The 14020-nt window shown below is 37.0% G+C and overlaps 1 protein-coding gene across 1 annotated transcript in view; it reads left to right on the top strand.

Moving 5' to 3' along the window:
- Positions 1-955: 955 nt before the first annotated feature.
- Positions 956-14020, top strand: part of ENPP3 (ectonucleotide pyrophosphatase/phosphodiesterase 3) — a 36762-nt gene continuing 23697 nt past the window's right edge. Inside the window, exons 1-7 of the mRNA XM_027690900.1 lie at positions 956-1257; positions 3016-3094; positions 5808-5930; positions 7107-7232; positions 8713-8773; positions 11255-11352; positions 13920-13999. Coding sequence (XP_027546701.1) covers positions 1141-1257; positions 3016-3094; positions 5808-5930; positions 7107-7232; positions 8713-8773; positions 11255-11352; positions 13920-13999 — 684 coding nt within the window. The 5' untranslated portion in view covers positions 956-1140. The remainder of the gene's footprint in view (positions 1258-3015; positions 3095-5807; positions 5931-7106; positions 7233-8712; positions 8774-11254; positions 11353-13919; positions 14000-14020) is intronic.

Genomic DNA, 14020 nt, shown 5'->3' with positions numbered 1-14020 from the left:
GCCTCACAAGAATACCTGCAAGTGTGACCCAACTTGAACAGGTTTTGGAAAACAGTATCTCCACATAACACACTACCTCTCCTGTCCTGAGCAATCACCATAAGAGATGGAATCCCAGTCATGGAAGGAGGGAACTCAATGGGCATTTTATAGACATTTTACAGGGGTGGCCCATAGAATAAAGAAGTGATATCTTTCTATAGATTAAAGGACATGGGTGTGTGTGTGTGTGTGTGTGATTAATAGGATGCACTGGATAATGTAGCAGCATTACACAAATTACATAAAATAATTAGTAGAGATTGTACTGGTTTGGGCTGCAATGGAGTTAATTTTCTTCATACCATCTTGTATAGTATCATGTTTTGGATTTTTTTTTGTAATTATAAATTTACTTAAAAGTTGCAGTTCATGTTGTGCTCAACTTTAGAATTAGATCAACATCTGAATAGTTACACATGCATAGCCCTAGTACACTATAAAGGTACATTTTCATAACAACCAATCTTTCCATTAACCACCAAGTTGAAAAACAAATAGATTATACAAAACTTTTTATTTTTTTATTGGCTTTGATTTGGCTGTATACCATTCATTTTTAGTCAGTACCTCCACAGCTACTGAAAAAACCCCATATAAGAAGCTGAAAGAAGAGTGAGACAAAGATGGATTGAAACTAAACGGGAGGAATCTCCTGGTGCTAAATAAGGGAAGGGATCTGAAAACATAGGCGACACAGAACACGAAGTAAGAAACTGTCTCCTTTCGTGTTGGTTTCGTATATTCAACACGTTCTTTAAAGATAACAAATTCTCTGGAATTTTAACTAAATAGCTGAGTACTTGAGTTTGCATTTCATCGCTTAGCAACTCCTAATCTCCGTTTAAGAGTTTGCCCAGTGCCATTCTTATCTTGAAGAGTTCCCTGAACACAGATAATTCTTTTCAGCCTTTGACCTGTCAGCGTCGTTTTCCTGCTTACTTTGGCTTTCTGCAAAACTGACACTGATGCAAAAGCTAAGATCTCATAAAAAAACTTATGAGCAAAGTACTAAGAACTCTTGAAGCAGGAGTAGCATCTCGCAGCTAACCCAGCTGGGGAAGGCAGAAGACGCCCAGCTGAGGGGCAGATCTCGGCAAAATGGAGCTTGAGGATGATACCACCAAGGATCACAGAGGATCTTTGGAGGAAGTATCTTTAAAAACAACAGAGTACGTGAAGAAAAAAAGCGTCCTGAAATACAAAGTCATCTGTGCGGTAAGTAGGTGCTGCTCTTCAATGCTGCTAGTTTAACAATTCTCAAATCTGCAGGATTTTTAGAAGTTTAATTCTATTAATATAATCATTCGGGGTAGCTTGGTAATCGGTGGTTAAAATTTTACTGCATGACTGCACTAGCTTCACTGGCAAATTTCTAAAGTTCTTCTGGTACCTATCAAGCAATTTATTTTTTTTTTCCAGCAGTTTTTGTTTTACGTCGTTAACCTGACAGCTTTATTGCTCAGCAAAGACATTGCTTCAATATTTTTAGACATTCACTTAAGACAGATGCGTTTGTGGCCAAAACAGCCTCAGTTCCTTTTTGTTTACTTTTTTGTCTTCCGATTTGTCGTTAACAAAACAGATCATGGTTGGCAAAAAACACTCAGAAAGCAAGGCACGGGAAAAGCCTAATTAACCATTTCGTTCAGTATTGTCAGTCCCACATCTCAAATATGGTGTCAACTTTCGCTCTTTCCCAAGGTTTTAAGTGTCATGCAGCTGCCTTATAAATAATAACGTGTTTTGTTATGGCTTTAAAACCTTTTGTTGTAGCTTCTGTTTGTGATCACACAAGAAACAAACATTAGAGATATATATATATATTTTAGAAAGACTCAAGACTTAATTTTGAAAACAGCCCAATGAAAAAAGAGAATCAAGCTACTATATTCTTCAGCTCTATGTTATCAGAACAATTTCACATGATACGATTTCCTATTTAATGCTGCATTGTTCAAGGATTGCATAAAATATTAGGGAAATATTGGAAATTGTGAAAAAAAAATAAGGAAGAAAAATATGACTTCTTTTCCTTAAGTCTCCAGTAAAAAGCACTGAATCATGAGAAACAATGTAGGAAAAATGCGTGACTGTGAAGGAAAGTAAATTATGCTTTGAAGCACTACTTAGAAGAGTAAAGTGAGAAATTTAAGTATCCTAAAACATATTCATGCACTAGTTTTCAAATGCCTACCTATACGAAACCCAAAATCTAAATACTGGCGGTGTAAACTGTTAATATTCTACACTGTTTATCTATGTTTTTGATAAACTATATGAACAAAGTACTTCCTTGACAACTTTTTGCTGAAAGCTTAGGCAGAGAATTGTATGGTCACTAACAGTAATCAGATTGCCTAATAAATCTTCCAGAGAATAGAGCATATGCATTAGGAACAACTTTTCTATCCATAAGTAGCTGTAATCTTGAATTTAGACATAGAAGTTAGCTGTGGAAAGCTTGAAGATTTGAATAGGTGCTGTCAATGTTATTTCACCTTAACAAATAATGTCCCCAAATCAAGGGTCTTTGTGTAAATGTTATAATAAATGCAGCATCTTATCTGTGTACCAAATACGAGTTTTGGGGATTAACTTCAGCTGTCTTATTACTTGTAGCAGTTGAATTACTTGCTGCTGTAATAGCTGTACTTTCAATTTAGTATCATCTAGTTATATCATTATTTATTATTAATTTCAATTACAAAAGTAGTCTCCCCAGTTACAACACGGGGACTAGCCACAGGTTAAAAGGCCTTGACTTGTAAGCAATTCACAAGGTGAACTGAATTCTTGTGCTTCTCTTGTCTTCAGGCTCAGAATGTCTCCGATTTTTTAATTAACAAGTTCAGAGAAGGGATAAGTTCATAAGAAGTCACACGTTCATAGAAATATTAATCATACAGTTAATTTCTAATAAACTTAACAGTTTATCACAGTTGTGAACTTTGGTTTCCTGTGTCTATGAAACAGATTCTGCTGTGTGCTTTGGTGGCTGTATCCCTGGGACTAGGTTTAGGACTAGGACTGAACCGTGGTAACCAGGAGCAAGGTATGTATGTTTATGATACTTTCAGCATAGTTACCAATGAAGCTGGATCTGGTGAAGGCTTTCAGCAAAGGCTCTTTCATAGTGTAATGTAAATGATCTGTGGAAACTCACCACCTGTGAAAATAAAGCCCTTGCATTTTTCAAGTTGGACTGTGTAAAAACTGAACACTCACGGTCTACTCAAAAAACCTATTCTAAACCACCAAGTGCCTTGCTGATCTTTCCAGAAATGTGAAACCTAGTTCACAACAGATTTGAAAGTTTTATTACATTGATACTTTTGGGAAATTTGAGATATGCATTGTCTTATTACATATAATGTCTTTCAATATTTTGTAGAAGAAATATCATTGGACCATCTTCAGGACTCATACTTTGAGTATATTAGTGCAGTGGTTGATGCTAATACTGACCATGAATTTTCTCTAAAAACTTGAATTTCTGTAAAGCTACGGTAAAAAGGGGATAATGGTTTGAATTGATAAAATATTATTTTTTAGTTAGAAAAACAAAGTAGTGTTTTGATGAGCTGGATGAAAAAAAACAAACACAGCACACAGTGAATTAAATAAAACACTTCCTTTAGAGTCAGAACAACAGTAACCTCACATTGGAGGAGTTCGAGGAAGCACAGTCTGTTTCTCATATGTGTTCTAGCCAACACATATTGTAGTTGTTTACCTAGTAGTTGATCAAGTCTTAGCTCCTTCTGAAGTCTTTCAATGCTATGGGCCTAGCAAATAAGGTGAAGTAGAACTGTAATTGTTTTTTGATGATGTGGGTGTTGTATTACAACTTTCTGTGTAAAATATGTAGATACTCACTGGTTGAGTCTTCACTGACATTTACTTGAAGAACTTGCTCATAATTGAAGTAAGTAATGGCACCAAATCAGCATATTATCATTTTGGTGCCTCTGAATGCAGGTGTTATAGAGCAACCCTAAGTAGGGACTGACTAACTTTATTTGCAATTTTCATAACCAGACTTGCTTGGGAAAGATGAATTAGCAACCCATGGTATTGCAGTGCAGACTGGTAGGTGCAACCTGAGCCCTGAGCATCACGCACCTTTGTGCAGCTGCATTTGCTATGAGTGCAGTGGGAAAGAGTGTTGCAGTTAAGGAACAAAAGGAGTCACAGTCGAGGTGGGTGCTGGGGGATTGTGATCTTGGGAGAATGGGCCTAGAAAGGAATCAGGAATATCTGTCATTCTCTATGTTTAAAAATTAGCACAGAGATTGTGTATGGTGATAATAAAATTGATTTTATATACTTGAGTTTTTATTGCCTTATAGCTCCTGTAATAGTATTGATTATATCAAATAAAAGTTAATGAAGTACTAAATTCCTGACCTTGCACAGTTGTGTAAATATTGTGAAGAATTAGAAACATGGTCTGAAAATTATTAGAGGTATGAACAGCTCCATTACAGACAGAGGAAAAGGTTCATAGTTTTGTATTTATTTTTTCTGACTCAGACTCATGATTCTGTATCATTTTAAATCACGTAGACCAACTCTGTGTTGTTCTAAAGCCACTGGATAGAGAAAAAATAAAATGAAGTACTCTAAACTTTAGCCAAAAAAGCACAGCATATGCTTATGTATATTTGTGAAAAATTGTAACTCCATCTTGACAGAACAGACTCCAGTCATAACACACTTAACTGTCAATTACTGCTTACCATCCCTACTTTTGACAGGTCCATTTATGACCATTACATATATTGTTTATTATTATTGTAATTATTTGCAAGGCTTTCTTGCGTTGAACAATAGTTGTTGATTTAAGCACTTCAAGTGCAAGGTACAACATGAGAACTTTCTACAAGTGAAACAAGCTGTCTAGCTTGAAAAAAGTCTTTTTAGCTCTGCATGGTTTCTACACAATGGATATGAAAGCCCAAATTTTGTAGGCAGTGCAGCCGGCAAAAGCACAAACCTTCTGGTAGTTATAATAGAATTGTAGCGGCAAACTGGAGTAGTTACTTATACCTATCTCTGTCTAACACTGTGAGTGGAGAAGAAAACTGGAAATGCAGGTGCTCAGCATGGTTCAAACAGTATTTCTGCAGTACAGAGAATGTGGACACAATATTTGTCCATATGGAGGCTAGTGTGGACCTGCAGGTGATGTTTGGACATTTGCCCTGGTGTCCCCCAGGTGCCCTGCTCCGGCTGTGGCGTTGGGGTGGGCCCTGGCTGCTGGTCCCTGCCCAGCTGCCCCTGGGGAGTCCTCATGGCTCTAGGTACCCAGCCCTGAGGGAGCCCCCATCCCATGAAGCTTCTTGGCAGGTGTATTAGGGAACATCCAAAGTGGGGCTTACTCTTCCTGTTTCATCTCAGACCCAGAAATGAGCAAGGGAGATGCCAGTCTCCTCCTACTCGTGCTGGGAGTGTGGAACATGCAGGCATTGCCTCCTGTGCCACTGCTCCTGGAGAGACTTGTTGCAGAAACAGTCCTACCACAGGCTGTGAGCCAGCATGGTCCCAACAGCTGTCAGGACCTTCAGCACCCAGAGGAATTTCTACAGCTTCTGTTTTGCCTCGTTGGCTTGTGTGCTAGTGACTGCATTGGAAAATGACTTGGGAAACGGATTTGGGAAATTATTCAGCATGTTTCTCCTCTCAGCCTATGTCCATGACCCATTTAATCGACCTACCTGGGACAGGGTTATCCGAACGCTCGGTTTTGCTGCTTCTCCTTACAGTCAGCTGCAGACACAAGTGCAATGACCCACACAGGAAAGACGTGTTTGGCTGCCAGTGTGACAGTGGCTGCAAGGAGCGTCGGGACTGCTGCTGGGACTATGACGACACCTGCGTGGAGCCAAGTATGTTCCCCTACAAGGAGTGCTCACTGGTGTCCGTTTTATTTTGAGTTTGTTTTTTTCATGTGACTGTAATAGGAAAAGGGTAATTCTTGTATTTATGCAGTTATTACAGAAGTTATGTCATATTCCCTCAAGGGATAGAATCACAAAATAACAGAATGGTTTATGTTGGAAAAGACCACTGGAGGTCATCTAGTCCAACCTCTCTGCTCAAGCCAGGTCCCCTAGAACACACTGCTGAGAATTGTGTCCAGATGGCTTCTGAATGTCTCTAGGAAAGGAGATTCCACAACTTCTTTAGGCAACTTGTTCCAGTGCTCTGTCACATGAAGTTCTTCCTCATGTTCAGGTGGATGTGGCATTGTCAAGCTGCCTCTGCAGTCATATTGCTAGAAGGCCATAGACAGGACACAAAATCTTCTCGTATCTTTGTCAAATCAGATCCCTGTATTTTTGTCCCCTATGGATAAACAAAGCATTTGTTGTGCATATTTCCTGGCACATACAAAGCTGTAATGAGCATGAGCAGAAAACATACATTATCTTTAAACAGAACCCTTGAAACAATTTGTGCTTTTGAAAATGAGTGAGTGTTTTCTGGTCAGTTATGCTCTCCAGCCTCATGCAGACCTTGGTGAGGGCATGGGATGGGAGGAGTCCATTTATCTTCCAGGGGACCAGTCCAGCTCTGCATCAAGACCAGGCTCCTCTCCAGTTACTGGCTCTGCTTTCCCAGCAGCTGGTCAGATATTTCTTCATCTTTATTACTTTTTCTGCGGACTTCAGCCCTTACTTCCCTTTTTTCACTCTCTACCAGGAATCATGGGCAAGAACGGGAAAAAGATCAGTTTTCTTCTCTTACTTCTCTGTAGGAGAAATATGAAGTGGTTGAGATCTTCCTGGAAAGATGGAAGGCATTGAGGAGGATGACTTTGGGGACACCTTTGTAAAATAAATTATTCTGTAACTCTGTGTTACCATTCAATGGCCAAAGAAATATGCTTTACGTGTTAAGTGAAATGTTGAGTTTTCCTTTCAAAGAAAACTTGTAAAGCAACTCAAGCAGTATATGCAAATTGTAATTTTTTTTCTTTACCTGTCTGGGGGATTTCCACACAAAGGAGTTTACATAAGATTCTGTAACCTGAACCATAATATTTTTCTTCTTATTTTCAGCTCGATCTTGGAGATGCACTAATTTCCGTTGTGGTGAGACAAGGATAGCTGGAAGCTACTGTTCTTGTTCTGATGATTGCTTGCAGAAAAAAGACTGCTGTGTAAATTACAACAGTGTTTGCAAAGGTAAATCAAAATGCAAAGAAGTTTTCAATATAAATTATCCCATGAAATAGATAGATGGGCAAACACGGAAAATATAAATGTAAATGCATTTTTTTCTCAAGACTAGAGTCTGACAGTGACATTTTGGAAAATTACAGTGTTTTGAGATAAAGCTTTTGGTATTTTTGACTGTGAAAAACAGTTTCTGGAGCACAATGTGAATGTGTGTCATTCATAAAAAGACAGAATGATTTGAATATTGCGGAAGTATACCAAGTATGGGGGCTTTGGGTTGTTTCCTTTTTCTTTTTTTTGAATTTTTTTTCCAAGAATAGATGGAGACATTTTTCTGCTTCAAACTTCTTGCAATCCAAAGTACATACTGTAGTAATCATCCCTAATTTAAAATTTCCCATCCTTTTTTTTAGAAATCTATTTTCAGATTGTATTTCTTATGTTTTACTTATTTCTGAATATCTTTGTTCATGGCTAATTGTTTCATACAGGTTCTAGCTAAACACATAAAGGATAACACTGGTATATTTCGATTACAGGAACGATATCTGAGGAGTATACTGATGACATGGTATCTGTTATCAGAATTCCATTATATTGTGAAGTGGCAGAGATTTAAGGCAACCCAGCCAAATTAAATTTGTTATCTAAACACAAATTGAAGCTAAACGCAGTCAGGCGTGTGACTAGGTGCTAAATTGATTGAGCTGATGTACCTAAGTTTACTGTACATCCCTGTCATTGGCTGCTTACCAAGAAAGAAATTACTGGTTTTCTGTGGTGAACTGAGAACTTCAACAGACATTGCTTCTTCTCTTTTCTTCATAATCTTTCCTTTTAAGATGCTTTCTTTTTTTCTTATCTTATTGACCTCCTTTATTTCTTACAAAGAGATGGGCAAAGTTCAGAAGTATAGTTGTGAAGCACATGGAAAATGTTCAAAGGAGAACAGAAAGAATTACTTGAAATTTGAAAACCGTGGTCAACAAGGAAAGATTGAAGGAATTTGGGCATTTTACAGTGTGCTGGTTTTGGGGCTTAGTTTCCAGCTAGGGTTAAACCACTACATACAGAAAGAAAAAAAATGCTAAAGGGAGCCCTAGCAATCATCTCTAACTGTGTGAGTGGTATCTGCAAAAGAAAAATGCAGTAATCCAGTGTGGACAGGATACAGTTTAAATATTTTTCATTTAAAATCAGAAAAAAACTAAGCTGAGCTTTCATAGTGATTTCTTCTCCATTTTGTTTGTTTGCTTCACTCCATAGTATATGTGCTTTGTTTTTAACTTATGATTATAAGCATTAGCCCTTCCAGGATTTGAGGGCTTATTAAGTTGATTTCCAAAGGTATCTTTAGCACTACATTTCTGCATCAAAGCAGAAAAAAATTCCAGGAAGTGCTCTAAAAAGATCATTCAGGAAACTTCTTTGTTCTTTTGGTGTGGTTTTTTTTCAATGCTAACTCAGTATTTTCTTTTTCTTTTAGGTGAAATATCTTGGGCAGAAGAACCATGTGTGTCCCTTGAAACTCCTCAGTGTCCAGCTGGGTAGGATAAAATAATTTTGTCTTCTGAGCAAATAAAATCCTTGTGATGGTCAGAAATACTGCAGTGTTCTGAAGCAGATTTTCATATTTACTGAGAGTAAGGTTCCTGCTCTGAGGAATATTCCACAGAAGTGGTTGTGACTAGGAATGCTTTTTCTTTCTAAAACCTTTGTCATTTTGTTGTACATTCATTGATCATTTACAGTTTAGAGCAGAGTACAGGAGTTCAAATCCAGATAGAAAGTCAGTCTGCAAAGACCTGGAAAATTGTTAGACTTATCTCAAGGTTCATTTATCACAAATTGTTCACAGTCCATTTTATGTTACCATATTGTATCTGTGGCAATTGAGATAAATCACCTTATGCAATCAATAATAAGTGTTAGAATCTGTGATTGCAATTCTTTAAGCAGCAGGGTTGTTTGGGGTTTTTTTTGCTTCAATTATTTGTGGGAAGAAAGGTGTGTGAAAAAAACAACTATGAAAGTAGCTTTATATCTAGAAATGCTAAAACAATTTTGCTATTTTTGCTGTGTTGCAGAAACATAATTTTAAAGTTGTCCTCAAAGAAAAATGACTAAATTTCTGGTTCAGTTATGGTATTTGTGATGTTACCCATTATTGTATTTTACTGCCAATTTAGTTTAATTATAGCAGTAAGACCATTAGTATTGTGGCTTCTTCATGGGTTCCTGCATGCACCTCCCAACATAGGTATAAAAATATACTTTTTAGGTTAACAAATAACTTGCTGAGTTAACACAGTTTCATAGGCTAAAGCTTGGAAACTAGGAGAGGAGGGTTTCTTTAGACCATTGCGATATAAAACTCCCTTTAATTTCAGATTCAAATCAGGAATCTGTTTTATACAAACTGTATTTATGCAACCTATTGATGGCAGTGTAGTTCTCTGTTTTGGAAAGACCACTGTGAGTGAAAAACAAACTAGGGTAGTGATTACTGCCTGATGTCAATATGTAACTTTTTTTTAATAGTTATGACTCAAAGTATTACTTAAAAAACTGGTTTGGAGTCAGTTATCAGTAACTGCATTTTATCAATCATTTTATCTTCTAATATTTTCTAGACTTATTTAATGAACCATTCCTATAAATTACAAATAGGGATTTTAATTCTTTTTAAAGATACTATGTGTAGTGAAGCCTACTTCAAACTACATTTTTACAAAACTACGTTTACTACATGTTCATAATTTTTATGCTTCTTTATATGTTTCTAAGGAGACTGCAGAATATATAATGATGGTTAAAATAAAGACTGAGTTTGCAGAACTAGATGACTTTTCTTACTGATTTTGTCACTTAGTATTAAGAAAAGAGGTGCTATAGCACCAGCACTTCATAACCACTTTTTTCCACTTTTCTAACCATTTTTCTTTAGTAGTCCTTTTACATTGGTTAAAAGAAAGCATCCTTAATAACTTTGAAGTTTATTTCACCTCCTAGTTTGAATTTATATAGCAAGTATTTAAATATTGTTCTGGAAATCAGCTGCAGTTTGTGTCTATTTTATTGTACTTACAGTGTGAATTCGGGGACCCCTGGTGGCCTAGTGGTTAGCATGCAGGACTCTCACCTCTGCGACCCAGGTTCGAATCCCAGCCAGTCCCCCGGGCAGATGGAGCCCGTTAGCCCTGTAAGGCCATCCATCTATGAGAAGGTCACTCTAAACAAACCTACGTCCTGAGGACCTCACTGCCATTGTCCAAGCTTGCTTGGCCCCGGCAGATGAACCTTAGGATTAAAGGGTGGGCTCGGTTCAGCGCAGGCTGTGTCTCACCTAAAAAAATCCATTGCGCAGGCTGGAAAGGTAAAAAAAGACCTTTCCCCAAATCTTCGTTCGCGAAGACTGGCCATTATTATACAGTGTGAATTCAGATCTGAGTCTGTTATCTTTGTTTCTTTACCTAAAATCGTACCCTAAGCCCATTAGCAGCTGCTGCTTTTCTTTTGTAGCTTTAAGTTTAGTTTGTCAGGGGCCTGGAGGCAAAGAAGTGTTCTCCGGCTCCATGAGAGTTGGGAAACTTGAAAGATATAATCCACAAAGAGCACGGGCTGCTAAGTGATGTCTTCATAAAGGAAATGTGGTAAGGTAAGGGGTTAGCCAAACTTGACGTTGCAAATACATAACATTTCTCAGCACTGAGGCTAATTGACCATAACTGCTTGCTGGGAGACTGCTGTACTTTTGCAGTCCTTGTGTAGCTACCCTGAAAGATTTTTTAAAATGCATTAAGACTCAAGAGACAGAATTTAACCCATTTCTATGTACATATGTACTTTGGCTGTTCTTTAATCTGGGTTTGTATTTGTAGGCTAGCCTGCAGAATTTCTGTTTATTTGTACTTGTAATTAAATATCTTTAATTAAAATGTTAACAAAACCCAGTTTCTTTTTCCAGGCTTAAAAAGTAACCAACACTCCAAACTTCTTTATCATGATAAACTCCTGTTTTCTTGTAGTTTTGATCTGCCACCACTTATCCTTTTTTCAATGGATGGGTTCAGAGCAGAGTACTTGCAAACTTGGAGTTCTTTGCTGCCAAATATTGAAAAACTCAGTAAGTTACCAAGAGTGCTTTGACTACATTCTTTAAAATCTGCATGCAACCTCTCCAGTCCCTTTTGCTCCTGTCATGCGTATGTGTTGCTCAGCAATAAAAAAATCAGAAATCAGGTTTCCCTCATCTGTTGTATATTTTCATTATTATATATTCTACATTAATTCTTGTATTTGACTGCAGAGCAAATATGACTTTTTTTAACAAGGCCTTTAGTACTGGTCAGCAGCTTTTTATTAAATAAGTTGTTTAATACTGAGAAAAAATTATGGGGAAGAATTTCCTGCATTCTCTGTTCTGCATTGAAAACCAGTTGAATAGCTGTTAAGGAGATCAACATTGAAGTATAATACTAAGAGAAAATGCATTGAATTATTGGAAAATTTTCCTCAAAGATTCATTTTTTCAAGTCAGATATTTTAAGATGTTAAAGAGAAGCTCCATGTTTAAAAGTATGACAGCGAATATGATTATATTAGACTTAAATGAAATATAATTTAAATATTGGTATAATTTAATATTGATATTATTGCAGTAAGGCTCAAGTAACTATTTTCCAATATTTCTGAATATTGGCAGGAAGAGTAGGTTGAAGATCTTCAGCTTGTGCTCTAAAGGGCTCTAAAAATGAGAGCCATTAGTGTACACTTAATTAAAATTTCCTCACTACACAGAGCTCTCAAGACACTTTGTACATGGACAAAATGTCTGCATATTTATTAATTTCTTCTCAGCAGTAATATTCTAAATTGACAGTATTTGTATCTCTTCTGAATATGTCATTTTACGTTTCTATAGTGCTCATTTGAAAACTTCTCCTGAATGTTACAAAGTACTAAATTTTACTAAATATTTAAGAATCTTGTTTGTGGATAATGACAGTATCCAGAAGCCTGAGCTTGAAGAAATGTGCAAACCTGACTTCTTGTGCAAATGGTTTATTCTTTGATGTCGTTCTGACTTGAAGGAACCTGAATCATTGAAGAAATCACGCATGCTGAAGTAGTGCTCAGTTCCAGTCTTTTGAAACAGGTGAAAAGGAAATGCCAAATTGACAAAAGGCACGAATACGATGCAATGAGCATGTTTCCAAAAACTACTTTCAAAAAAGAACAGATATTATTCAGCATTACTCATCTTTGTGGTCAATTACTTATGGACATTCATGCTTATATTTCTCATAAATCTACAGGAAATGGAAATTACTTTCTTTGCAAAAGAAAAAATGTAATGTTGATTTGTAGCATAAAATATTTTCTCTCTATTAACTCCATTAACCTAGAACTTTCCATAGAGCTTTCAAGCTAGTTGTTACAAAATATGTACACTATGAATATATCCCCTTTACTGTTCAAGAGAAATCCATAAAAAATTATGCTGATTTTCTCATGTATTTGTCAATTATTTAGCCCTTCTTCAAACACTCTTTAAGCCTTTTTTTCAGTACCTACTGGCACAGTTTTGTTGAAAACTTTCAGACTTTCATTATTTGCGTTGTTTAGTTGAAATCAGCTTCCATTCTTTGATTGAAATTCTGTACATCAAAGAGTAAAGTATTTGAGTATGAATGAAATAATCATCTGATTACAGCTTAATATAGTTAAGAGTTAGATTTAAAAATGTCATTAAGACATCTTCCAGTCTTCACACCTATCTTTTTTGGTTAAATAAGTTGGATACTACAGTGGATTTAGACATTAGAGATGCTCAGGTTCTACATACCTTGGATTCATTAAAAATAATGCAACGTTTGGAGATACAGGTAGGACACCTGGGGTGGGATTCACTATATATCAGGACACCTACATGTCTACATATGTCTACATTTAGACATATTCTTGGAGGTGTCTGGATGTGAAATGTTGACATGCTCATTGAAGTCAGTGCCTTCATGGTTAGTGCAGTCTGTACAGTGCAGTGCAAGAGCCTATAGAACAAGGCAGCTCAACCGACAGACAAAGGGTGCCACAGGACAAATTGTTGCCTTAAACTATGTGTTTAGCATTCTTCAGAGTGCCGTGGCCTTCAGCAGCCGTGTCAGAAGAACACAGATCTGCCAACTTTTACGCAGATGTCTTGGACATTAGAGGATATCTGGAAAAGGCACCCAGCTCCAGTGCTTAAGCAACTGAGTCCTTCCCTACTGGTCACCAATCAGCTCTGCAGAATATCTTGCTTGGTCTGATGTCAGACTTCAATCTCATTGCATAAAGATGGACCTCAGAAGTATCTGAGAAACTTATTTGGGTTGGCAGACAGGATGTAGGAGCAGCACCTAAGGCCAAACAGGATCATAAAAGACTTCTCAAACAACCCTAGGCCTCTAGGATTTAGGCAGCTGAATTGAGCATCCAGGTCCACTGAGTACAATGGGACAGTAGGCTTAGCTCACAAGGAGACACCAGGAATGCAGGCATCTTATTTTGGAGTCACATTTCTCCGTCTAATACTACAGCAGCTGCCTGTGGTGATTTTTTGTTTGTTTGTCTGTTTGTTTGTTTTTAAGACTTAGTTTTCAATTAAACAAATTATAAGAAAATTTATATTACTACCATGATCTGTTGCAGAAACATGTGGCACACATTCAAAATACATGAGAGCTGTTTACCCCACAAAAACCTTTCCAAACCACTATACTATTGTCACAGTAAGTGAGAATTTGATGTTT

This window comes from Neopelma chrysocephalum, unplaced genomic scaffold (genome assembly GCF_003984885.1).
Source record: "Neopelma chrysocephalum unplaced genomic scaffold, ASM398488v2 Primary Assembly neopelma1_23, whole genome shotgun sequence".
Classification (NCBI taxonomy): domain Eukaryota; kingdom Metazoa; phylum Chordata; class Aves; order Passeriformes; family Pipridae; genus Neopelma; species Neopelma chrysocephalum.
Note: the sequence above shows the minus strand (reverse complement) of the source record. Positions and strands in the feature narration are given on the sequence as shown.